General features: G+C 42.4%; 1 protein-coding gene across 3 annotated transcripts in view; it reads left to right on the top strand.

The window, feature by feature from the left end:
• The first annotated feature begins 2,697 nt into the window (after window positions 1-2,697).
• The window catches only part of Diaph3 (diaphanous related formin 3), a 485,891-nt gene continuing 461,534 nt past the window's right edge, over window positions 2,698-27,054 (top strand). Inside the window, exon 1 of one of the 3 annotated variants that reach the window (XM_006519312.4) lies at window positions 2,698-2,947. In XM_006519312.4, the coding sequence (XP_006519375.1) occupies window positions 2,831-2,947 (117 nt within the window). In that variant the 5' untranslated portion in view covers window positions 2,698-2,830. The remainder of the gene's footprint in view (window positions 2,948-27,054) is intronic. The other 2 variants (XM_011245123.2, NM_019670.2) reach the window with 2 other exon arrangements.

Genomic DNA, 27,054 nt, shown 5'->3' with positions numbered 1-27,054 from the left:
TCTTGTTGCCATAAAATATTTGACAAAATCAACTGACGGATGGAAGGGTTTATTTTACCTCCAAGGTAGAGCGTAAGTCAAGGTGGGGAAGACAGAGCTGCAGAAACAGGGTGGCTGCTCACTGAGCCTCTGTGGGTGGGAAGCTCAGGGAGATGGAGAGTGTCTGTTCCTTTTCTCACTCCCACACACGCTCCCCCCCCCCCCAGGCCCATGGAACCACCTAGCCATGGAGGTTTTTCTACCTCAATCAACCCTTCCTCTTTGACCTGACCGAGAAGAGACCCAGTCTGCTCTTCAGGCTTCACTTTTGCTTTCTTTAGCCCTTTCCTGCTGATGAAACCACAGTTGTTGCTCAGCGCAGTGGAACAGTCCTTGTCATTGATAGGATGAAGGGTATTTTTCTACAATTGAAAATATAGGGGCCGGAGCGAGTGGGGCCGGAGCAAGAGGAAGAAGGGAAGGGGGTGGAGGAATAAGAAAAAAAGAAAAAGAAAAAAAGAAAAGAAAGAAAAAGAAAATATAATGCAATTACTGTTTTCTTTTTTTCTTTTTTTGGTTTTCAAGACAGGGTTTCTCTGTATAGCCCTGGAACTCACTCTGTAGACCAGGCTGGCCTCGAACTCAGAAATCTGCCTGCCTCTGCCTCCCAAGTGCTGGGATTAAAGGCGTGCCACGCCACCATGTCTGGCTGCAATTACTTTTTAAAAGCAAATTTGTTTGGATTTTGTCTTTCGACATTGTCCATTCCTCATTCTGAGAATCTGCCATGCTGTTAGTTATAGCTTCACGCTATCATGCTCCTAGGAAACATCAAGATATCCTGGGCATTAAACTGCTCCCACTTCAAGACAGCACCCAGTCCTGGCCATTCCTCCTAATAGTATTCTGTGAGGTTTTCCTCAAATCACCCCGGCAAAATGCAGATCTTTCAAGTGATTTGTAGCATCATCTTCTAAGAGCCTCGTGGTTCATCACAGCGATGTTCACATGTTTTGTAATAAATCTAAATTGTCCCAACTATAGGTCTGTCTGTCTCTTGGTTGTCTTTGGCTGCATTGCACCGATAGGTCTGTGTGCTTTCTGTATGTTGTCTCACGTAAGCTGAAGCATTCCTATTTGAAGTGTTTGTTGATGGAGAAGCAAAGGAAGTCACACATCACCTCCAACACCACGCAGCTACCAAATGGTAAGAATGGAAGCTTCATCTTCCTTGTCCATCGTGACAGAGCCAGGTACTTCTTCCGGTGACCTTGGTAATCTCTTGGAATCTGCCTTTAGTATATGCTCACTGAAGATGAAAATCTGTGTGACAATAATAAAAACTCACATTATAACAAGAAAAGGAGCAAACAGTACCTGCAAGACCAGAACTAAACCTAAACCTCTAAAAGCTGTAGATGAAACCTTAGGTTCATTTTCTGAATCCCTGTGCTAGTCTCTGTGGAATACCTAGAACTATTTCTTGTACCAAAATCAATAGTTTATGTTTACTTGTCTTGGCTTGAATCACCTCCATAGTCAGAAGGTCAATATCTTTAAGGATGCACTTGGGAGATTCCTGGATTTCTTTATTTGTTCCTTTTCCTTGTGTAGCCACACTGAGTTGATCTCCAGAATTTTCTCTTCATTACTAATGTCTTTATTTGGCATATTGGGGATAGGTGCTTGCTTGCCTTGAACCCAGGTTCTGACCCTTTCCTCTACTTTATATTTAGGATTGCCACCTGAACTTAAAAACCTGTAGAATGGCTGTTATAATTTTACATTTTGTTTTGTGTCAATACCTGTGAAACACATTAAACTGTGAATTGTTTGGACCCTATTCCTTTTAATTTTTGGTTGACCCTGAGTACGCATTTAGGCTTTGAGGCATGCTGTAAGTGCTGAACAATGTGAACTGGAGTTCCAGAAAAAGCCGCACCTGTAGTAAAAATTCTACGCGCTTAATTGACAGGTTAGAATTCCAATGATTGTAGAGACATGGAATGCTGCCAATCCAGAGCCAAGTAATCTTGGCTCACGTAATTGCCATTCATCGCTGCGTTAGATCTAACATACCTACGACTATCACGTGACGCCTTTTGCTCTTCCTTAAAAGTCCACTAACTTCCACCAACCTCAAACAAGACTGTGCATCTCGTAGCACCTGTAGGTCTGTCCTAATGTCTTTGAAATGACTTTCTTCCGTGCTTCAACCGATGTTCACACCACCTGGCTGCGGTCACTCATTTCTGGTTCTAGAATGAACTCTATTCTCTCTGAGACGACAGCAGTATTTTTATATAAACGGTAATCAAAAAATGGTAAACATCTCTTCTAAGAGGCATGGGCGCTGGCAAGTAGTAGAAGTATTTTTCCTAGACCCTGAGATCTCCAGAGACTACTCAAAGGGCTTATCAGTTGCTTTCGTATTCAGTGCTGCTGAAACAGTACTGAGAGAGGTTCCCTGCGGCTCAGATTTTTCAAGAACCTACTCTGAAAGTCCAAGGGAAGCCTTGTTAGAGACTCTCTTTAGCTCAACCTTCCTTCCAAACCCGTTCCTTACTATGTACCATCTGGCAAGCAGCCTGCATAGCCAGAGGGCGAGAAGCGCGATGGACAGGCCGAAGGGCCAATCAGGCCCAGGCTTTGGCATCCCCGGAAAAGGCGGGGCCCTTGCGTCACAGGTTCCGCGGCGCGGGATTGGCTGACCGGGCTGCTTGTGGTGGCGGGAGATTTCAGATAGATTGGCCCAGCCGTGTGCAGCGGTTAATGCGCAGTGGGCGTGGGACCGGGAAGTTGAGCCCGCGGAGCAAAGCCCCAGATCAGGTCGCGACCTAGACCCGGGAAGATGGAGAGGCACCGGGCGCGCGCTCTCGGCCGGGACAGCAAGTCGTCGCGGAGGAAGGGCTTGCAGTCCGCGCCGCCCGCTGGCCCCTACGAGCCCGGGGAGAAGCGACCCAAGTTGGTAAGTGTGGGCCAGAGCCACAACGTGCGGCGACTCCCGCGGCCTACAACTCCCTGTCCCCCAGGTGACATCCCCGGGAGCTGGGAGCTAGGTTTGTTTCAGAAGGCCTGAGCTGTTAATCCGCTTAGATCCCCAGTGACAAGGCGGGATTCGATTCCTTTCTGGGACGAATGCCCTGATGTCTGTGAAGCCTGGCAGTTCTTTGGGCGTATCTGAAAAACAGTTCAAATGGCTGTGTACTGACGTCATCAAGGCGGATTCTGCATTTTAAAAGAAAGTTAAAATTTACCCCATCCCTTTAGTAGAACAGTCAGTCAGACAGAAAGTGAACTTCTAGCTGATAGCCCTCCCTCCCCCGTCTAATATTTTAATTCAACAAGAACCTTTTAAGGTGGACGTATTTTTACAAGTTGAGGCAACTCGTTTTCAAACTTGGCGGGTTGTGTAGTCACTGCTAAAGAATGTCATGTTTAGCTTGGAAGGAGTCTTCAAGTATCTGAAACTCGTTAATCGGGTTGGCTTTGCGTTCTTAAAGCTTAAGGAAGAGCTATGATTAGCACCTGGTAAGCTTTTAGTTAGTGTCAGCTGGAAGGAAACTAGGTAATGAGGATGATTTCATTCAGATTGTCTGATTGTGTGGGTTGGTAGGTTTTGGTATTAGTCCAAGAGAATTGCAGAGTTAACACTGACTGTTAGTTTTCCTTAGAAGTATGGGGAAATTATTTTTATGTATTGATAGGAACAGGCTTTGCCCTTTCTTGTCAAATACAATTTCAGGAATTTATACCATGATTATATCCAAAATAATAGATTGTGGATCAATCGCTAAGTGTAATATTTACTTGTAATTGAATAAAGCTGAGAGCAGAGACATGTTGAGATAAGTGGGGGTTGATTATGCAGAATTGAGCATCAAAATAACACGAGGATAGGAGAGAGTTAACCTGGTCATGATAGATTCTGTCCACTCTGAGAGGGATCCATGAGATGCTGCCTCCTCCTCCTCCTCCTCTTCCTCCTCTTCTTCTTCTTTAAAGATTTATTTATTATTTTTATGTAAGTACACCGTAGCTGTCTTCAGACACACCGGGAGGGGGTGTCAGATGTCATTATGGATGGTTGTGAGCCACCAAGTGACTGGGATTTGAACTCAGGACCTTCGGAAGAGTAGTCCGTGCTCTTAACCGCTGTACCATCTCACCAGCCCCCATCTCCTCCTCCTCCTCCTCCTCCTCCTCCTCTTTCTTCTCCTCCTCTTTCTTCTCCTCCTCTTCCTCCTCCTCCTCCTCTTCCTCCTCCTCCTCCTCTTCCTCTTCTTCTTTTTCTTTCTTTCTTTTTTTTTTTTTTTTTTTTTTTTTGGCTTTTTGAGACAGGGTTTCTCTGTATAGCCCTGCCTGTTCTGGAACTCATTTTGTAGATCATGCTGGCCTCGAATTCAGAAATCCTCCTGCCTCTGCCTCCCTAGTGCTGGGATTAAAGGCGTGCGCCACCACGCCCGGCCCATCTCTTCTTTTTTATAATTGACTTTCTGGGTTAGTGCTCAGCACATGTCTTGGCTGCCACGGAAGTGTGATTTTCTGTAGTTTACAACATAGCGTTCTTGAATAAATATTTGATGTTACTGAAGGCTGATGATTGTGTTTTTTATTATTTCTCTGGTATGCCACAGTGCCCATACCATTTGCTAAAAGTCATGCTGAAATGAAGTCTAAAAGACAACATGCTGAAGTTCTAAGATGTTGAACTCTACAATGTTGAGTTCATGGGTGGGGCTTGATTTGAATCATGACTTCATAATTCATTTAGAAGTAATTTGGATTCTTGATGATCTCCACAGTTAGACTTTTACTTACATATTAATTTTATTATTGTAATTTTTAAATGTTTTGAGATTATAATATAATTACATCATTTTCCCTAGCCCCATTCCTCCCTTCAGCTCCTGCTGTGTGCCACCCCCTTTCTTAAATTTATGTCCTCTTTTTCTTTAGTTGTTGCTATGTATATATGTGTTTTTTTTTTTTTTTTCCCCCCGAGACAGGATTTCTCTGTATAGCCCTGGCTGTCCTGGAACTCACTCTGTAGACCAGGCTGGCCTTGAACTCAGAAATCCACCTGCCTCTGCCTCCTGAGTGCTGGGATTAAAGGCGTAAACCACCATGCCGGCATATGTGTATTTTTTTTTTTTTTCCTCGAGACAGGGTTTCTCTGTGTATCCCTGGCTGTCCTGGAACTCACTTTGTAGACCAGGCTGGCCTTGAACTCAGAAATCCGCCTGCTTCTGTCTCCCAAGTGCTGGGATTAAAGGCGTGTGCCACCAAGCCCGGCTGTGTGTATTTTTAAACTATAAAATTATAATTTTTTTTCCTCCCCTGAGACAGGGTTTCTCTGTGTAGCCCTGGCTGTCCTAGAACTCACTTTGTAAACCAGGCTGGCCTCGAACTCAGACATCTGCCTGCCTCTGCCTCCCAGGTTCTGGGATTAAAGGCATGTGCCACCACTGCCCAGCATAAATTTATAATCTTAAATATAATAATACAACCTGCTAAGTCCATGTAGTGGACCGTATAGACACATCCTTCTCTAGAGTCTTGCTGATAACGGTAGTTCTCCTTGCCAAGGAAACCCCACAACAGATGAAGACCGTTATACCTGTTTTCAGGGCTGATGGTTTGCTATTGGATGGTATGTTTTGTGTGCTCTTTCCTGGGGAAAACTAGTCTGCTCTCACCATTCCTCATTGCCTGAAGTTCTTTGTCCAGGGTTGAGTTCTCCTGAGCTTTCCCCTTCCACGTTAGCACGTCTTATTGCTGCTCTTACTGTTTAGGGCTCGTTCTGGCCGCCATATTGGTGAGGCTTCCTGGGTATAGCTTCTCTGACAGTTCTTGGAGGCAGAATCTCACAGGACTCTCCCTGTTCTTCCTGCTCTTACAGTCTTTCTGTGCCCTCTTCTGCATTGATCCCTGAGCCTCAGGTGCAGGGGTTGTTCTGTAGAGGAAGAAACTGGACCAGGCTCTACAACTCTGTATTTTGATCAGTTGTGGTTTTCCATAACCGTCTTCATCTGTTGCAAAGAGAAGTTTCCTTGCTGAGGAGTGAGAGCCGCACTTATCAGCTAGACTCTGGAGGAGGATGTGTCCATGGTAATTTCTTCACATGTGTCTTCTCTTCCATCCGCTCGGCATCAGCCATGTCAGCTCCACCTTGCTCTTCTGGATATTTGACTGTAGCAGTTGCTTTTTCTCTTGGTACTTGGCTGCTTTTTCATACCCGTCTGGGCATTCTTGATAGTTAGTCCTTTGTGCCTTGGCTGTTTATTCCTCGATAGCTGTGGTGTGTGCAGTCTTCGGATCTACATTGGCTTGATTTCACGGCTGCTTGCTGGCTTAAGTAAGCGCATCATGTTAAGCCAGTGGGATTCCAGGGTGCCTGAACTGGGGTGCTTCTCTGTGGAGGTGCTGTTGTGTTTCCACCAGAAGCCTGAGGAGGAAGCGGATTTAGGACTACTTTTCCTAGTGGACGATAACTCCTCACCTGTGTTTTTGCCAGAGGCCCATTGCTTAGTCTCTTTTGCTCTCTGAACAGCCCTTTCAGCCCCTCACTTCCCGATAACCACATAATGGCACTCTTGTTTCGGGATGGCATGATTGGTCTGTAGTTTAGTCAGCTTTATTGCTGGATGTCAAGTCAGTTCTTGGCTTTGCCTTGATTGAGATGAAGCGATGTTAGCCTGATTTCATTGGGTCACTGTCATTTTCTGAGCTTTTAGAACAAGTAATGTACCTTTGCCATATGGCAAAGGTAGGCATGATTTAGTAGTTTCCTTTTTTGTTCACTTCTGTAAAGCCTCAAGCCAATAGTAGCATGGAATGTAAACTGGTCACATGGTTCCTGTTTTAGTTAAGCCCCGCCTCTGGTGCCTACTGGATCCCATGTTGATGAGACAGACTAATGAATCCTTCTTTTCTACTGAATATAAAACTGAGTCATTTGTGAATTGGGTAAGAATATTTGTAGCTTATTTCCTATCTTCCTAGATAAGTGTAAATAGTAGAAGCTGGTACCTGTCTGATGTTTGGCTGAATCAACTGCTGTGTGCTGCTTCCAAACCAACCACCTTGGCTGATACAGGAAGCACTGTGTATTTAGGTGCTGAGAGGGAAAGGTGGTCTCTGTAGAGAATTTAAGAGGGAGACTTAGTAAAATAATTGCCCTGGAGCCTGCTCTAGGTCTTGTAAGCAGCACCTGGTCCCGAGACCTCTTTCCTGTCTAGAACAGAACTAAGTGGGAAGGTTTCCTACTTGCTGTGAAAAGTCTTGCAGTGACTTCTAATTGCTGTTAGCCACACACAGCTACTCAGTGACACTCTCTAGGTCCAGATTGACCAAGACATGGCTTTTGGGAGAAGTCTCCATTTGTATTGTGGGTGCCAATATCCAGCACAAGACCTGTAAATCATTAATTCAAGTGGGTAGAGGAGTTCTTTAATTAGGGATAGCCTTTCAAAGTTCTCACATCCTTTAGGGTAAATCTTGTTGTTAATGGTTTCTATCAAGTAGATTGCTCTTGCTTGATTATATCTTTATAATTTCTTCAGTTTTGGTTGTGAGATTTGTTTTGTTTTGTTTTGATCCTGTCACTGTGGCTCCTACAGTGTTTTTGCCCTGCCTCTTCTGCAGTGGTCCCTGAGCTTTGAGTCTATCAATTGAGACTGTGGTATATTTACCATTTAGGGGGATTGTTTATGAATGAGCAAGCCTTATAAATACCAATATATTTAATTGGAGTATTTTGGTAGGTAGTGTCAAAAGGAACAGTCCTTACACCAGTTAATTTAATAGAGTTTACTTGAGTAAAATAAAAGGAAAATGATTAGACAGCTCCCAGATCTAGAAGAATTCCAAGCAGATTGTGGTCCCCATTCATGAGCCAGGACAAGGTATAGGAAAATCTGGGCTGTCAGTCTTGGGTTATAGCTGTACTAGTTGCTTGATGAGCCTAATCAGTTAACTGGTGTTTGGATATTCTGTAACCAGCCAAACTCAGTTACTGTGATTAAACTTCATTGGTTTGTTCGGTTGGGTTGAGAGTGGCTGCTCAGACCAAGGCCATGCCTTCCTACAAAGTTTGATTAGTAGACTTGTTTATCATTTGAGGAATGAGTTATATAAAGTTGCTCACAGGCACAAGGTCCTGATCTTTAATCAGCCTTCTATTATGGACTTTAGGAGTTTGAGTTTTATGTTTTTTTTCCCCTCCCATCTAAAACCTATTAACAGTAGCAAAAAAAAAAAAATAATGTCTTTAATAAACATGTAGGTAATGACATCGTGGCCATAGGCAGATTTTTGAGGCAGGGAGAGGTAGAAAGTTGGACAACTTGTGTTTTGTTTTAGAACTTAGGAAAAAGTGAGATCAGAACAGGTGTGTAGTGACAGGCTTGCTTTATTGTCTGGTGTTGGTGGAATCAGGTGTAGGGAGATAGTCTCCTTAATCTGCCGAGCCTTTGGGCTGTTACCTTATATGGCAAAAAGAGCTTTACTGTAATGTTTGCAGGCTAAAAATGGCAGGTTATTTTGGGTTATTAGAGAGAGGTGAAGTTTTGCTGACAGGAGGAGAAGGTGATGTGACTATGGTGACAGATTAGTGATGCAGTCATCAGAAACTGGGAGGCAGGGTTCTCCCAAGCACCTGTGTCCAGCCTATGGCCCAACACAAGTTGTTTCAGTGTCCAGCCGGGGAGAGCGGGGAGGACAACAGCATCCTGACTTGAGTACAGTGAAACCTACGTGACAGCCCTCTAGAACGGCTGGATGGTTTGTGGTTTTTCCATCTACTTTGTGTTATTTTTCTTCCCCAATTGTAATAGGAAGTCGAGCAGGTATTGTAGTTACATTACAAGGATGGTCATGTTGAAGTCTTAGAATGATCTAATCTGTTTAAATTTCTTCTCCTCCTGCTCTTCCTCTTCCTTCTCTTCCTCCCCTCCCCTGAACACCCCCTCCCTTTTGTCTTCATCTTTGTCTTCATCATCTTCATCTTTTGAGACAGAGTCCCACTATGTAGCTCTGGCTGGCCTAACTATGTAGACCAGGCTGGCCTAGAACACATAGATGTTTGGTTAACCTGAAGAATCCAGAATCCAGAATCCAGATAATGTTCATAGTTGAAGCCTTTGGGCACTTTCATGCATAGCAAAAGTCTGTGTGGAATGTATTAGCCATAGTAACCTTCATCTGCAAGGATTTATTTAGGGTGTTTTTCTAAGAAACAGCCCTAACCTTTCTCAGAGTTCCCTTTCTATTCTTCCTTATGAATAGAATGCAGCCTTCCAAAGAGACCCCCCCCCCCCCAAGAAAGCAGAGCAGCTTCTCTTGTCTTTAACTTTAGACGTAGGGATATTGAGGTTTGGAGGTTAGTATTTTGGTAGAGGTTTTATAGCTGTAAGAAATCCAGGCTTGGTCCTTACATCACCACCTCTCCACTATTTTTTTTTAAATGTATGAGTTATGAAAAATGTATCAAGTGGCTCTTTTGGGAGTACAGTTAGCTGCTGAGAACAGAGCTGTGCAGTGTTTGGTGTTTGTAGACTGGGCTGGATCCTTTTCTTTGAGTATAAGGCTGGGTGGGCATAGGCATGATTGTCTCAGATTTAGAGTGAGGCTTAATTGCTTTTTTCAAAGGCTCATGTCTTTAATTATGAAGCAAGCAAACTGACATACATTTATTATACTGTGAAACCTTGCATTGCATCTAGTCTGTCTTGTAGCAATTGCTTCTGAACAGATGTTACCTGAAACACCTTTGTGCAGTTGGTGGAATGCTAAAATTTGTCATGCTTTTATTATTGTTGCCTTGAATTAACTCTGCTTTATGGCATAACTTTATTGCTGTGTCCTAGGATCTTTATATATTTATTGCCTTATAAATTGGATTTAAAATGGGCTTTTTATATAGAATGTAAATTAACATGTATATAACTTGTTTATGTTTGCAGAATAATACAAGACCCCCACCCCCCAAGATATTACACTAATGGAGTTGTCTTTAACTAAGCACATAGCGTCATCTAAAGTAGGAGTCAAGTGAATGGTGAGGAATATGCTTGCTCCATACTTGTGCTTGTTTATCCCAGAGCCTCATTTGACTTTTAGATCTATAAAATATAGATTAAGCATAACCTTTTACTTCATGGGATATTAAGGATCAAAGCACGAGCTCTTTTTGAACAGCATCTACAAAGGTAATGTCTTCTCGGTAGCAGCAGGATAGCATTGAAACACCTTACCATTGGGAGCAATTTTTCTCAAATTGCAAGGCAAGTGGTCATTATTAACTTAGGAGACAATTTGAGAGTTTAAAAACGTTCAGCTTTGGAGCTGAGATGATGGAGTTTCCAGTTACCTTGCTGCAGGCTCTCTGGAAGTGCTTGCTGTGGACTTTATTCTCCGCACAGCTCCCTGCCTTTCTTTGTTACTGTTTTTGTTTGGAGGGACATGGATAACACGAGCAGTAACTTCTGTTCTCAGGGCTTGGAGCCCAACCGTGCCAGTTGTTAGGTGGGCAATCGCAGGCAGTAGCTGCCTCTTTAGGTGCCTTCCTTTCTTCACAAGGAAAGCAGGGCAATTTTGCAGATTCAAAGTTAGTATAGGCCTGGAGGAGCAGTGCTTCCTGGCTGTCACCTCTGAGTGTTTGCTATGTAAAGGGTTGGCTGCTTTTGCTATATAGTAATAGTAGTAGTACAATTTCTGTGTGTATTTTGGGTCACTAGGCACAGGCATTGGATATTTGACTGACTTCCTCATCCTGGAGAATCTCTGTTAAACCACGGTAGTTCTTCCCGGTGTACAGAGTCAGAAACATCATTTGGCAGTGCCAGGTGACAGTGGTGGCAGGGCTGGTCAGGACTAATGGTTACAGCAAGTCTCTAAAGCTTTCTGAGGGATACTACTTATTTGTAAACGGAGACTTGTGGAACTATGAACCCTCCATATAAATGAAACAACCAAAAAACCCTGTGACACCCTGAAATCGTCTTGAATGATAATGAAAATATTGTTACATGTGTACATATAAAGTGGAGTATAAGTATACTTGTGGATCTTTTGTAGCTATCAAACTAAGCTAGATTTACATATGAATCCAAAACAAAACCATAAATCCACTAAGATACAAATTAACAGCGCCATTAGTTTAATGCGATTGATGATTTGTTGTTAAAGCTAAGTCACTCTGCTTGGATTTAAAGTGCTGGAATCAAACAAAAGTTTTCCAGCATAGCTTTTTGTTTAATGATGAGACAAAAATGGTGTCAGCACTTAATCAGTAGCGAAGGATGTATACAGCGAGTGTCAGAAGGTTAGTTCTAATAGGTGTCTTGGGTAAAATAGAACCTTGCAGTCTTAAATATATTTTTATATATTTAATCATAAAAGAGATGTTCACCAAGAAGCTTTAAAAAATCCTATGGAAATGTCCTTTTTCTCTCCTTCATTCATATTATCTCTCTGTAATTTCCTTGAGGTCTTACAGGGCTTAAAATTAAAAAATATCTTTTAAAAGCAGGTTTTGATTTTACTATTTTTTAAAGTAGATCTGTGAATGGAGTTAGTATTTTCTTTGTTCCCAATCATTGAGCATCATGGTATGTATTAAATAATGGGAAGGAAGGAGGAAGGAGGCTAGGAGGTAATGTACCTGATGAGGGTATTCTGTGTGCTGAGGGATTTGAGCTGTGTTCAGGTAGGCGAGGTTCGCGTCATACCTTCACAAATTAAAGGATGGCTAAAGTGCCTGCCTGTTCAGAGTGCCACTGCTTCCTCCCAGGTATGCTGTAGAAAAATTTGAAACCCTTAGTTATGTTACATGGATGAATTGTAAGATCCATAATTGTGTATTTGATTAAAATAATTTTATTTGAGACAGTGTCTAGTGTAGTGTAAATTGGCTTTGAAGTCAGTACATAGCAAAGATTGGCTTTGAATTCCTGATCATCCTGCTTCAGGCTTCCAAATGTTGGCATTATAGACATGTGCCACCACCACTCCTAGCTCTATTTGGGTAATTTTATTGTGAACTATTTCCCTCGAATATGTTTTTTCTTTTTCTTTTCAAAGACTTTACTTATTTATTTTATGTATATGACGAGTACACTGTAGCTGTTTTCAGACACACCAGAAGAGGGCATTGGATCCCATTACAGATGGTTGTGAGCCACCATGTGGTTGCTGGGAATTGGAGTCAGGATCTTTGGAAGAGCAGTCAGTGCTCTTAACTGCTGAGCCATCTCTCCAGCCCTTTTTCTTTTCTTTTCTTTTTTTTTTTAAACTTTAATTGCTGCATTTTCCCAAGGTGGGCTGTTTATTTGTATCATAAAGTTAAACCTTGTAACGTCCCAATTTTAAATAAAAGGTTTTCACATTGGTGACATTAATTATGGATGTAAGAATTAAACTGTTTTTGTTTATTGAAACTTTGGCTAGAATTCAATTCATGATGACAATTACAATTCATTTTTAATGAATAATTTGACAGCCAGAGAAATGAATATAAAAAATGGAGTACATATAATCTACATCCAGAAATTCAACGTGACAGGTTCACTTCTTTATAAAGGGTGAAGGTCTCCAATTAAAACCATGTTCTAACTTCACTCAGCCTCCCGTCAAAAGGTGTTTTGCTCTTACTGATAATGTTACCTTCAATAAGCTTTCAGTCCCTTTATGCATATGCTCGTAAGGCTGCCTGAGGGTCAGTTTTACTGTGGTGCCTAGTAAAGGCTTAGAGAATCTGAATGCTTGCCTAACTGAGGAGCCAAGTTACTCTAGGAACTTTATACCACTTGGTTTCTTCAGTCATTCAAGATTAATGTAAGCTGAAATGGAATTTAGATATCCCACATGTCTGTTTCCTTTTATGAAATGGTCTAGGGGTATTGGGCAAAGGCATGTAAAAACTACCAGGAGTTTTCAGGATTGGCATGTCTATGCCCCAGCCATAACCACTGGGACAGTTTAGGTTTAAGCTGGAAATGCTATCCCGAAAGTTCCCTATATCCCCCCCCTCCCCATTCTTAATCTGTGTGCAAGCTTCTAGTTTCCTAGAGGTAAAGTGGAAATGGCCACTGTATGTGGGTGTTGTGAGCATTGGTTGGAATTATTACCACAGGTTAGACAGAGTGCTTCCCAGTGCAGATGTGGCCCCTGTTAGTAGTTCTACTGGGGCTGCACTTTTCAGGGGCACATCAAAGTCTCGGAGGCCTCATTCAGCGCTGTGAAACGCAGTCTGTGTGCAGGACTGCTTATGTGGGAGGTTCTCTGAGGAGCTCTGCTAGTGAGCATTTTGATTTTTTACTTTCTCCCTTTGTCTCCTCTCATTACGTCTTTCCTGCCAGACACAGGTATTGTGTCCAGGAACTCCGCCCTTCATTGGAGAGGGACACGTATCCTGAAATTTGGGCCCTGAATGCATTTTTTCCTTTTCTTCTTAATCTCGGCCTTTAGCCCCTGACCTTGCCTCTTTTTCCTTCCGTGCCCAATTCTGCCGTCAACATTTGCTTCTTACTAAACCCCTACTCCACAAAGGTAACCCCAGAGCTTTCTTTGATCCAGGGTGCCTTCACTTTCTTTGCTTCCTGCAGCCTCATGTATGATGAATATAATAGATGACCTCTGGCTCCCTTGCCTTGCCTCAGATCTCTCCTGTACCTCCACTCTAGTGGAGGAACCAGGCAGTCATCTTGCTGAACCTGGCTGCTGTATCCTGGTGGAAACCTTCCCTGCTATTTGACCTCCTGCTCCTATCACATGGCTTTACACACTACGGCAGCTACCTTACACTGCTCTGACCCTGGGCTGCGCACTGTCTTAATCACTAACTAACTCTTCACACACTACTTTGAAAGCAGGACTCACACATAGATCTGAAGCGGCTTGGGACCCTTCCGAGGTGTCCCAGTAGGGAACAGGCCTTGCTAGATATGGACACTGGCAGAGTGCTTGGGCCTTGACTGGTATTTCTCTCTGGCCACCACCTCTGTATTTTTTTTTTTTTTAGTGTTTGTGCTAAACATTATTATTATCACTTTCTTTTTCCTTCATCAGTAGATGCGATTTCCTTTTGTATAGATGTATAAACTTTCTTTGTAATTTTTTATTTTCTCTTATATTTTTAAGTTTTTAAAAGCTTATTTATCTTATGTGAGTACACTGTTGCTCTCGTCAGACAGACCAGAAGAGGGCATCGAATCCCATTACAGATGGTAGTGAGCCTCCGTGTGGTTGCTGGGAGTTGAACTAAGGACCTCTGGAAGAGCAGCCAGTGCTCTTAACTGCTGAGCCATCTCTCCAGCCCCTTTACTTTTTATTTTGAGGTAATGTAGCCCACACTGGCCTCAAACTTGTATGTAGCTGGGTTGTGGAAGCTCTAAACTCCTTCCAGGGAGTTTCTGTGCTTGCTTCATAGTTCTCTATATACCAGGCCCGACAAGTGGCTCGCCTTTTCAGGCAGCTTAGCTGGCCTGCGGCTCCTCTAGGATGCTTGCAGATCTCAGGCAGCTCTGTTGATCTCTGGGGTGCTTGGGTTGGTCTGCAAGCAGTCTATTGCTGCATGTGCTCGGGGAGGGAGGGCCACTGGGACTTCTTGAAGCCTTTGAGTTGTTTACTTCCCGAGTCCAACAGCTTCCCGAGATAGATTGTGTTCATTGCCCTTCAGAAGAGTGGTTCTTAACCTGGTGGGACGACCCTCTCACACAGCTTGCCTAAGACCATCAGAAAACACAGATATTTTCATTATGATTCATAATAGCAGCAAAATTACGGTAATGAAGTAGCAACAAAATTTTATGGCCAGGGTTACCAAATATATTAAAGATTGCAGCATGAGGAAAGTTAGAACTGCTGCCGTAGAACACCCATTTGCTTCACCTTTTTTTTTTTTTTTTTTTTTTTTTGCTTCACCTTTTTAATTAACATACTGTGTCCTAATGAGTTTCTCATCAAGATGGAAGCTTTTGGTTTCAGAAGAAATTGCCACATAAAACATATGTGCATACATGTGAGAAGTAAAGAAACCTCTGATATTCATTTTATTTTTGTTATATAACTCAGAGAGCAACTTCATCAAACAAAGGGAGAAACTCCCTCATAAAAATATGTGTTCTTACTAATGCTGGTCAATTTACAGGAATTATACCTTTCTCTGAAGTTCTTCTCCTTGGTGCTTAGTGTTGTTCCAACTGAATAGCCATCCATTTGGGATTCTGCTTATCCTACTCATTTGACATTAACTCAGAAACTGCCTCATCTTCACTGTCTCTGTAGGTGTGACTGCTGTGGTCTGTCATAGCTGCAAGGGACCATGGGAAGGGGAATGAGCCCAGGCCTGATTTAGGTTGGCCTTGATGCCATTCTGAGACTGGCCACTTACTGGCTCTCCCAGGTCACCTCTGTGCTCCTCAATTTTCTGATCTCTGAGATGGGGATAATTGGCTTGTAGGGCAGCTGGTGTATTAGTGATCGCAGTAAGTATCCAGAAAGCAGTGGCCACAATGATGAAAAGGTAGGTGGTGTCATATGGGAGCCTAAGGGCCATTTAGCAACCTTACATTCTTAGTCTCAGGTCATTTGGCTTAAAGGACCGGGTCACTGTGTGGTATCTTTCAAGTTCGGAGAAAGGGAATTGTAAGGTCAGAGTGCATCGCTCCAGGAATCTAACAAAGGCTTGCCAGTCCTCATGGTGGATTCTAGCCCAGAACTGAAAGTCAGCAGTTCTCACTTCTCTCCCTCATCAACCATGTAGTCAACTTGTCCCTTCTGAATACTGCTCACTCCTCTTGGTTCACATAGCCAGGTCTATTAAGAGTAAAAGATGAGTTATACACAGTAAGCCATAAAACAAATAGTGATCGGGGTCTGAAGGGATTTACAAACAAAGGGCTATGGGAAGATAGAAGTGGGATGGATGGCATTGAGAAACTTAGAACATTTAGAGTTCCTAGCCTGGAGACTTGAGTTCCAGAGAACTATAACACAATGTGAGGGGTCCCAGCAGCTGAGAAGAGAACACATGGCATAACTGACAGCTAGCAAATAAAGTGGCTGTAACAAAAACCATGCTGTAGAACAGTGGTTCTCAGCCTTCCCAATGCTGCAGCTCTTCATTCCAGTTCCTCATGTTGTGGTGACCTCTAATCATAAAATTATTTTTGCTGCTGCTTCATAACTGTAATTTTACTACTGTTCTGAATCGTGACGTAAATATCTGTGTTTCTAATGGTCTTAGGTGACCTTTGGGAAAGAGTTGTTAGAGCCTCCCCTCCCCTCACCAAAGGGGTTAGGACCCACAGGTTGAGAACTACTGCCCTAGTGGGTCATAAGCTGACACACATTTAATAATAAGGATGGGATAAAAACAGATTAGAGAATGATTCCGGGGCCTCAGCTGGGAGACACTGTTAAAGTTTCATGAAGTAAGGTAATCTGTGCCAGGATCCTAGGGGAAAGGAAGGGAGAAATTGGTTGAGGTACAATGGCCTCAACCTTCATGGCCGCTTCTCTCAAGTCTCCTGCAGAGGCCGTGTGGGCAGGGACTCTCCCGGTATGGGAGGGACGTTGAGGTTCAGGCAGTTAAGTGCCCACAGTCGCAAAGTTGGTGGGTATCAGCATAGGATGCCCGTGCAGGGGTGTTTGGCTTTCTTTGGCTTCTGTGCAGTAAGTACTTTGTCACAGTTCATAGAAAGTTGCTATTTGTGTAGGGGCACATTTGATAAGAGGAAGTTAGGGAGCCCTTAGGAAGCAGAGGTGTTTAGAAGGTGAGAGTAGGAATGCATGTAGAATGCTAGAAGCAGCCTGAGTAGAGGGACAGGGGCAGGACCTGGTAGTCTCAGAACTCCGAGAGTGAAGAGCAGTGGTTGGTCCATCTGATGTGGAGCTCTTGCCATCCTGTTGGGGTTGGAACCTGGCTTCTGGCAGCCCTAATCAGGTAGGCCAATGAGAGACACAGTTTATAGTGAAAGGAAAGGTTGATTTGATGTGCTCACATTGAGAAGAGGAGGAAAGAGGTTCCATGACTGGTCCTCTCCAAGTCCACCTTTGCGTTCTGGGTATGAGCCGTAGGTTGAAGTTAGGCAGAATATATGCATAGGTCTGCTCTTGTCAAATGTGGTCCTGCCCACCGGCAGTGCCTTGGATTCAGTCTGTCCACCGAGCTGATCTGACACTATCAGAATTGTGTGAAATCTCAGACCTCCCCTTTTCCTTCTCTCAACATGAGATTCCTGGGGAATTTCAACTTTTCTTGGTGTCAGAGATCCATTGTTTGAATACTATGATAGCCAGCCAGAGCATAAGCTAGAGAGGTTAAAAGCTTATGTATAGAATTATTGAGTAGAGGATAAACTGTCACTGCTTCAGTAATTTGGGGATTGGTAACTGCAGAAGGAAGGTATCAGAGCTGGAGCAGGGGCAAATACCCGCTGGGGCAGGACTCTCTGAGAGTCCTCATGGCCAGAGCTATCTGTGAAGACGCGAGAACATCTTAGAAAAGAAATATTGGTCATAGTTCTAAGGGCTCTTCGGAGTTATGTTTAAATTATTGTCAAGTATTTTCCCCTTACCCTCTTTTCTTTAAACAAGCTTGTCTGTTCCTTATGCCCTTTGGACTAATCCTACATTAAAAAGCCAGTTTTGTTTACAGAATTAGCTGAGTTTGTCCCAAAATTGCTTTTATTGGCTTTTAGTGTTTGGGGAGTATTTCTAATGTCTTTGGTAAATGACTCTGGAAGCATAACCAAACAAGCAGGAAATGTCTCTGGCCAAACACGCCACATAAAAGACTCTGAAGTAAATGATTATTTCAGCACAGGAACAACCGCCCACCATGTAACTTATATAATGTAGTGATTTGATTTGAGAATTATATATTATTTAAGTTGATTATGTGTAAAGTGTTTTCTGAACATGCACAGTATTTGTGACTAGAGGAATAAAAGCTCTCGTCCTTAAGTTGGGCTAGGGCTGCTTTCACTGTACGCCTGAGTCTATACAGTGGCTTGCTTGCTACCTGATTCCAGCCATATTCCTTTTTACTGGCCCTGCTCTGGCTGTTTCTTGCATCTGAAAGCCTTGTTCTCACATGCAGATAGCTAGCTAACCTTGTGGCCTGCCTGCGACTTGTTGTTAAGGTTGTTCATGTGTCATTTCCTCATCAGACCCCACTTAGTCCTAGTTCTCATATTTATTTTTAAGTTATGTGTGTGTCTGCATGGCTCTGCACATGGGTGTGCAGGTGCTCGCAGGAGTCAGAAGTGTCAGATTCCCCTGGAACTGGAGTTAGAGTGGAAGTGAGCCACCATGTGAGTGCTGGGAATTGAATCTGCGTCTTGTGGAAGAGCATGTCTGCGCTCTTAACCATCATCAATTCCCCTCTCTAGCTCCAGTTCCTCATATGCAAAATTGCACTGTGCAACCTAGGTTTCCCTTATGGTCGAAACATTACTTGTCATTTCACAGACTACTCAGGAGCTTCCAATGTTCTCTATAAGTTTACCTGTATTTAAAGATCTGTTTCACTAATAGAAAGTAAGTTGTAGGGTAAACAACAAAACCATAAAACTCTATTTATTGCTGAATACCTTGTCAGAATATAGCCATGTTTAATAAACATTTGCATAAATGCATATTTTCTAGGACTTTCTTTTAAAAGAATGAATGGATCTGTATTGCAAGCTTTAACTTATGTATAATTTGACTTTGGTCATAGATGATTGCTGTGAGGTTTGCATGTTAATTAGCACATGTTTAAGAATATATAGCTAGCAAGTAGGAACCCTCTTTTGTCATTGGATGTTTAGAGGACTTACCCCCTCCTCCAGTTCTGCATTTGGAATTTTCATTTTTTATTTGAAGCACTTTGGCTATAAGGTCTTGGGGAGGGATGAATTTGTATTTAATATAATGCCCTGCACATGTTGACAGCCTAGTTATGCTGTATGATGGGAACACTGTTATGAGACAAGACCTTCAGGATCTGGTCTTCCACTGTTTGGCTTGGCAATCATGTTCTCATTTACATTACTGCAGTAACAGGAGAGTCAGCATGCTGATGTTTACCCTAACTTTCTCAAGATGGCATGATGCCGTTTATGTTTACAATAAGGGAAAAATGATAGATTTCTTTTATATGTACCATTAATAAGTGTCATAAAATATAAAAATAAGCTAAGTCAATGTATTATTGTTGCCACAGAAATTGAATTTGTGTCAAAAGGATTTGTGCTTGTGATGTAGTGATTCGTATATTTTTCTTGGAATTAAGTCTCTAGCAGGTGACAACATCAATAATTCACAGAACCAAGGAGCTTTTTGAGACTGGTTAATTTATATGTGAATTAGAAAACAAATGAATAATGTGCTTAGTATATACTGACACACTGGAAAATATGCATTAAGACCCAGCCTATTAAAAATCTACTTATAATATTTATTAGTCATATTTTAGATATCCATTTATTTTTTACTAATGTATACATTTTTATTTATAAAGAAAATACACTAGTTTTCCTTCAGTGTGAAAAAGTGTTATCTATAGTAAAATCTATAGAGCTTTTTTTATTGTAAAAATGTGCATTGCATGCAGTTGGGCCAACATGTAAGATTACAAAAGCCTTGTCTCCAGACCTACATTGTAGATATACAAAATCATGCCTGCCTTTCTAAAAAATTGTGCATCCCCAGCACTTGGGAAGCAGAGGCAGGCAGATTTCTGAGTTCGAGGCCAGCCTGGTCTACAGAGTGAGTTCCAGGACAGCCAGGGCTACACAGAATAACCCTGTCTCGAAAAAACAAAAACAAACAAACAAAATTGTGCATCAATAAAATTGCAATAATCTGCATATAGTTTTAAATGTAACCTGCCCCGTGCACCAAATTGTGAGCATTTTGCCGCTCTGTATAGCCACACAAGAGGGCTATTGAATCAGAACAATGAGATCATATCTTGTGCCCCACAACTCCCTATCTAATGCCATTTGGCCCCTGTCTTCTCATTAATCAGGTGAACTCAGCTTGTTACTGCAAGTTAAGAGATCAGGGGGATCACAGTAGGGCAGTTCCCCGCACCCACCTCAGCCTGTCCATCATGGAATGTGTTCGCAACTGCATGTGGATAACCTAGTCAGTGACAAGAACAGACTGAGGAAAATAATTTTGGTTCTTGAGAGCTGCGGATCTGAAAACCATGGTGTGACTAAGTGATCTAAGTGATCAAGATGTGCCTCATTTAACCCCAAGTAAGAAGGCAGCCACCCACCTGACCCATCCCTCTTCTTAGAAGGCCCTGAGCCAGCTGCCCTACAAAATGGTGTCATCTTGCCATCTTCTGCTGCCTTGCTCTCGACTGGTTGGCTTCCGCTGCTTGTCCAGGAGAGCAGGGCTGTTGTGCACTCATTCTTTCTCCGGCTTTGGTAAAGTTTGTTGATGGCAGTTCGTGTGCTTGCTGCTTCGCGGTGTGAGAGTCGGAAGGCTTCGCAGGTTATAGAGAGTGTGCATTGGACTTACGCACTTCATGTCACCCACTCAGTCAGATCACATTTCCTTCAGGTGATGCTGGGATAGAAGCAGAATCTTCCTCCAGTGTTTGTGAAACAATCTGTGGTGCTGTTGGCCTCAGCACTATTCTCTCTGAATTCCCGATTTGGACCAGAGCCTAGTAGGCGGGAGCGCGATCACGTGGGCGCACGGCCTGGGTGGGTGGTGTGTGGATGCGCTGGAACCAGCCGGGTTGCCCTTAGAGCAGATCTTTGCCTTTCATCCTCCCCCACATGGAAACCCGCATGGACCTCTGCTCTTAACCTAGAACTGAACCCATTTGTAAAGTGATTCAGAGGCCCGACTAGCGTTTTCCCTGGATGCATCGTGGAAGTGCTTTTGATCTGATTGTATAGATTTAAAGAACAGGCACGGCTGAAGAGAAAATCTGAAAATAAGACTTAAAACTGCATTACTAAATTAGCTTCTGTATTTAGCTTTTGAATGAGTTCATTGAGAGAAGATTACAATTATATTTGAATTTTTTAAAAGATAACTTGTTAGGTGCCCAGATACAGTGATGTACAATATCAGAAGGTCTAAACAAAATTTGTCCTTCTTGGCTATTTTTTCTGGAGGTGTGGGCCTTCTTAGCAGTGATATGTCTTAATTATATTGAAGATTCGGCTGCACTATGGTAAAATGCATTTTTCCTAACCTCTTCTGGAGTCTCTGGGATGTTGCCTTCTAAACCTCGATCTTTTCTCTTTGCACAGAATCGAGATTATGGACGAGGGAGGGAGGCATGGTCCTCTGTGACAAAAGCAAAGCCTGGTTAGGGGATGGTGTGATTGTCTTTCTGAGCCGGGCAGGATTACAGTGTGAATGGATGATTAAAAGAGGCTGCAGAGAAAGCCCTAACATCTCTCTGACTTTTCTCTGTGCAGACTAAAAACATGCTCCGGAGCCGCACCAAGGGCCAGTCAACTTAAAAGTTTTTCTTCATGTTAGCAGAGAGCCTGCCTTACTCTTGCCCTAAGGGGAAGGAAAGCCAGTGTTATTTTTGTACCTTTTTGAGATGTTAAATCCAGAGACCTTGCAGAGTGATATTTTCACATTTGTTCTGTAGTTCTGTGATTGTCTGGGAGATGACCTGGTAGGTGTGTTTAGCGACAGGGTTAGAAGTAATATTTTATTTTCATACTCTTTATAATTGGTGTTGACATTAAGATAAACAAAGGCATGTGGATTAGAAATGTTATTAGGTTAAAGTCCACATTCCTGTTACCTGTGTAACCGAATAGTGTAGACTTCAAAACAACACTTTAACGTGTCCTCTCCAAGCACGGATATAATTAAGGGAAGACCAATCCTTGGGTTTCCCCCTCCAGGCATTACTTTGCTCGGTTAATAAGCTGCCATTTCATAGTCCGTGAACCAAATAGTGCTGGGTCTGCTTTTGTTTTTTGCTCTTTAGCTCAAGCTGTCTCCAGAATGCTAGGATTACTGGCATGTGTTCCCATGCCGTCTCATGACATGATTTGGTGTAATACTCAATTATTTATGTATTAAATGATTTTTTTCTAAGAGTTTTACTTTACTTTTTAGATTGTGTGTGTTTATTTATCTGTGTATCAAGTGAGTGTATTCCAACACTCACAGAGTCTAAATTCTGGGGTCAGAATCCGTGAAACTGAAGTTTATAGGTGCTTGTAAGCAGCCTGATTATAATGATGAGAGAACAGTGTGCGCTCTTTTGACTGTTGAGCCATCTCTCCAACTAACTTCCTTCCTTTCTTTTCTTTTCCTTTCCTTTTCCTTTGTATTGTACAAATATAAATAGTGTCATATTTGGCTTTATGAGAACAACAAATTCATGTAGTCCTGCTAGGTTGATACTCGATGGCTGTCATGTTCTTTTTTTTTTTTTTAACATTTTTTTATTAGGTATTTTCTTCATTTACATTTCAAATGCTATCCCAAAAGTCCCACTCCCCTACCCACCCACTCCCACTTCTTGGCCCTGGCATTTCTCTGTACTGAGGCATATAAAGTTTGCTAGACCAAGGGGCCTCTCTTCCCAGTGATGGCTGACTAGGCCATCTTCTGCTACATATGTAGCTAGAGACAGGAGCTCTGGAGGTACTGGTTAGTTCATATTGTTGTTCCACCTATAGGGTTGCAGACTCCTTTAGCTCCTTGGGTACTTTTTCTAGCTTCTCCAATTGGGGGCCCTATGATCCATCCAATAGCTGACTGTGAGCATCCACTTCTGTGTTTGCCAGGCACTGGCATCACCTCACAAGAGACAGCTATATCAGGGTCCTTTCAGCCAAATCTTGCTGGCATATGCCATGGTGTCTGCGTTTGGAGGCTGATTATGGGGTGGATCCCCGGGTGCGGCAGTCTCTAGATGGTCCATCCTTTCGTCTCAGCTCTGAATTTTGTCTCTGTAACTCCTTCCATGGGTGTTTTGTTCCCAATTCTAAGAAGTAGCAAAGTGACCACACATTGGTCTTTGTTCTTCTTGAGTTTCATGTGTTTTGCAAATTGTAACTTGGGTATTCTAAGTTTCTGGGCTAATATCCACTTATCAGTGAGTACATATCATGCGAGTTCTTTTGTGATTGGGTTACCTCACTCAGGATGATGCCCTCCAGGTCCATCCATTTGCCTAGGAATTTCATAAATTCATTGTTTTTAATAGCTGAATAGTACTCCATTGTGTAATGTACCACATTTTCTGTATCTATTCCTCTGTTGAGGGACATCTGGGTTCTTTCCAGCTTCTGGCTATTAAAAATAAGGCTGCTATGAACATAGTGGAGCATGTGTCCTTCTTACCCGTTGGGACATCTTCTGGATATATGCCCAGGAGAGGTATTGCTGGATCCTCCGGTAGTACTATGTCCAATTTTCTGAGGAACCGCCAGACTGATTTCCAGAGTGGTTGTACAAGCTTGCACTCCCACCAACAATGGAGGAGTGTTCCTCTTTGTCCACATCCTTGCCAGTATCTGCTGTCACCTGAATTTTTGATCTTAGCCATTCTGACTGGTGTGAGGTGGAATCTCAGGGTTGTTTTGATTTGCATTTCCCTGATGATTAAGGATGTTGAACATTTTTTTCAGGTGCTTCTCAGCCATTTGGTATTCCTCAGGTGAGAATTCTTTGTTTAGCTCTGAGCCCCATTTTTTAATGGGGTTATTTGATTTTCTGGAGTCCACCTTCTTGAGTTCTTTTTATATATAATGGATATTAGTCCCCTATCCGGTTTGGGATAGGTAAAGATCCTTTCCCAATCTGTTGGTGGTCTTTTTGTCTTATTGACGGTGTCTTTTGCCTTATAGAAGCTTTGCAATTTTATGAGGTCCCATTTGTCGATTCTTGATCTTACAGCACAAGCCATTGCTGTTCTATTCAGGAATTTTTTCCTGTCCCCAGATCTTTGAGGCTTTTCCCCACTTTCTCCTCTATAAGTTTCAGTGGCTGTCATGTTCTTAATGACATCAAGGTCTGGTGGCTGTGTGTTCTAATTATAAAGATTGCTAAGGTTTTGGACTATAGCTTGGAATCTTTTTTTTTTTTTTTTTGCATGTTCCTCTGGGGTGTGCATGGTGGTGCCTTGTCTATTCCGTATCTGTCTGTCTTTGTACATTATCTGACTCTGTTATTTTTCTTGTAACTGTTGATGGTGGAGGAACTGTGTCTTTATCCCTCTTGATATTCACAGCATTTAGCGCTATGCTCTGAAAGTTCTAAATCTATCTTTTGACAGCATGTACTATCTTCAATAAAAGTTTTGATGCATTGCTTAAATGGGAGTATAGAGACCTATGTTCTGTGTTTCTACTTTTTTCCCTCTCTCTTGGATCCTATGTTCTTTTGAAGAAAATCCTATAAAAGCCCCTTTTTTCTCTTTTAATTCCACAGTGACCCTCTTGACCATTTGTCCTAGGAACTGTCATTAGTAGAAAGCATTGTTACCTATCTGTAAGTCATGCCCCTTACTTTTAAGGGGAAAATAGAATTAGTAAGTTGAACATAGGACCAAGCAGAAAGGGTGAGGTTTTGGCTTAGGAAAAGAATCTTTATGCCCTTCGGTTACCATTTAGCCAATTACCAGTGGTCCTATGTACAGAACTGTGTGTATTTTGGTATCAGCAATGTTATTCTGGTCCACGGCCATAAAGCGTCAAGAACACATCAGGTCACACACCCAATGTAAAATGTCACATTAATTTCTAAAACTGTATGTTTTTAAGTTTTTATTTACTTTTTTCATAGGTAAATACAACCCTAATAACTTTGTGTTGTTAGTTTTTTTTCATAGTGTTCTTAGCTGCGTCCATTTAATAAGCCTTAGTTTTTCCTTCTTCAAGTAGATGCAGCCAGTGGTGCTCAGGAGTGGATGGACACATGCAGTTCTTACTTTGCCTTGGAAGATGGTAAAAGTCGCCGCTGTTGCTGGCTAGGAAGCACAAGTGCTTCTTTTAAATGTGTCTTAGGTAGCCAGCCCCTCCAGTATCAATATAATATAGTATTTGTTATATAGTTTTTCCCCCTTAACAATTCAGAATGATTCTCTTTTGTTTTTATATACTAAAATAAGGTCAGACTCCCACAGAGTTCTCTGATGGTTTTGAGCTAGTCCTTCTCTTTTGCTGTCTGCAATTTTAAGTCAGCAGATAGTCTTCATTTTATAAGTGTATAAGCCAGATGCACAGGCCTCCAGACAGTGGGAGCTTAGTAGTAATACAACTCAAATTGAATATTAACATTGGGGATCGGGAGAATGTTTCATTGGGTAAAATGCTGCTCGTGCAGGTTGAGAGCAGGACTTTGGATCCAGGGAACACATGTAAGCCAGCTAAGATGCTGTGAGTCTGTAAATCCTGGTGTTTTTACCTTGATGTGTGGCACAAAGGGTTCTCCTGAGGCCATCCATGGTCAGGCGAGCTGAATGAACACATACGTGAGCAAGAGACCCTGCCTCCAATACGGTGGAAGGGGAGGACTCACACCTGAAGCATGCCTGTTGTGGTATGCATGTGTGCTCACATGTCCTACATATAAACACATCACACAGACACTACACACACAGACACTACACACACACACACACACACACACACACACACACACACACACACACACACACAGGACCCCACACCTACCGCACACACCAGACAAGTATGACATAGAAAGTTGTCACGTTACAGGTTCTGTGCTTGCTGAGTAGCACTTACGTGCTTTTCCTGTAGCTTTGAAGGAAGGACTTGGTTTTGGACATTACATTTTTTAGGGGAACTCGCCAGTGTTAAGGTCTTTGCAGAGTTCCAGTGCTAACATGTGGAGGGAAATAATTCCGTTTGGGAAGTCACATTTTGCAATGAAGCATGTTTTGACTTGATTGTTTTGATAAAGCAACAGATCTCGAAGGCCAGGTTTCTAGCTGTCCCCTCGTCAGTCAATATCTCCAGGCTTGTCCTCAGCCCTTGCCTCTGCCACCATCCCTAACCCTCCTAGCCTGTCCTGCTGGTGGTGAGAATCGATAGGGAGGTGTTTTTCTGAAGAGTAGGAGGAATGAACTGGCCTGAGCTGCTTGCTTTCTTTCCTCAGGCTCTGTGTGCTTCTCGTACCTTCAGCTCTCGAGGTTTCTTTTTCTGCGATTCCTACCCCTGTTTTATGACTCTGTTTTGATTCATCACATTTTTTCTGTGTGTAAAACAGTGTATTTAATAATATGCTGTCTCTTGGTTTATATATATCTGCATAGTCTAAGATCAAACTTTGAACAAGTATTTATATTACATTGGAAACCACCGCAAAGAGGTAGCTTAAGAAGACAAACTCAGAACTAGGAAAAAGCTAGAAAAAGATACCTGATTTTTACACGAGTGACTGTCCACTTAAATGAAAGTTGTGTGAACAGCTTATTTATTTAGGCTTCTTTTGGCAATGTCGTCTAGTCTGGCCTTGCTCTTACGGTCTTCTTGCCTCAGTTTTCTAAGTACTGGATTTACAATTGTGCGCTAACACATTCAGCATATAACTTTATTTTAAAAATTTGGCCAGTCCTTGGCCTTTGAAGACATATACATGTGTTTTTCTTGGGCGTTTGCATCTTTTGTTTTAATAGCATGTGACTTTGATTTCTTATATGACTTTTACTCTATTTTTTTTTTAATCCAAAAACCACATAGCCTCCTCTAGCTCAGAATGGTCTCAGATGTGTTAAGTATTCTAGACTGGCCATTAAACACTTAATTCTTTATCTTTTATGTCCGACGTGTTTGGAGTACAGGTGCCACCGACTAGTTATCTTCTATACCTCCTCTATAGGTATAAGTTTTTGTTTCTCTAAAAATTGTCTATTTTAATTGTTTGCTCTTAAAAATCTCTCACTTGAGGCTGGAGTGATGACTCAGTGGTTAAGAGCACTGGCTGCTCTTCCTGAGGACCCAAGTTCAATTCCCAGTACCCATGTGGTGGCTCGCAACTGGCGGTGGTAACTCCAGCTTCAGGATATCTGATACCCTAACTATCACTTTTATGGTGTTTTCCTGGAACAGCTCCTGT

This window comes from Mus musculus, chromosome 14 (assembly GCF_000001635.26).
Source record: "Mus musculus strain C57BL/6J chromosome 14, GRCm38.p6 C57BL/6J".
Taxonomy (NCBI): Eukaryota; Metazoa; Chordata; class Mammalia; order Rodentia; family Muridae; genus Mus; species Mus musculus.
This window is presented reverse-complemented; position numbering and strand designations above follow the sequence as displayed.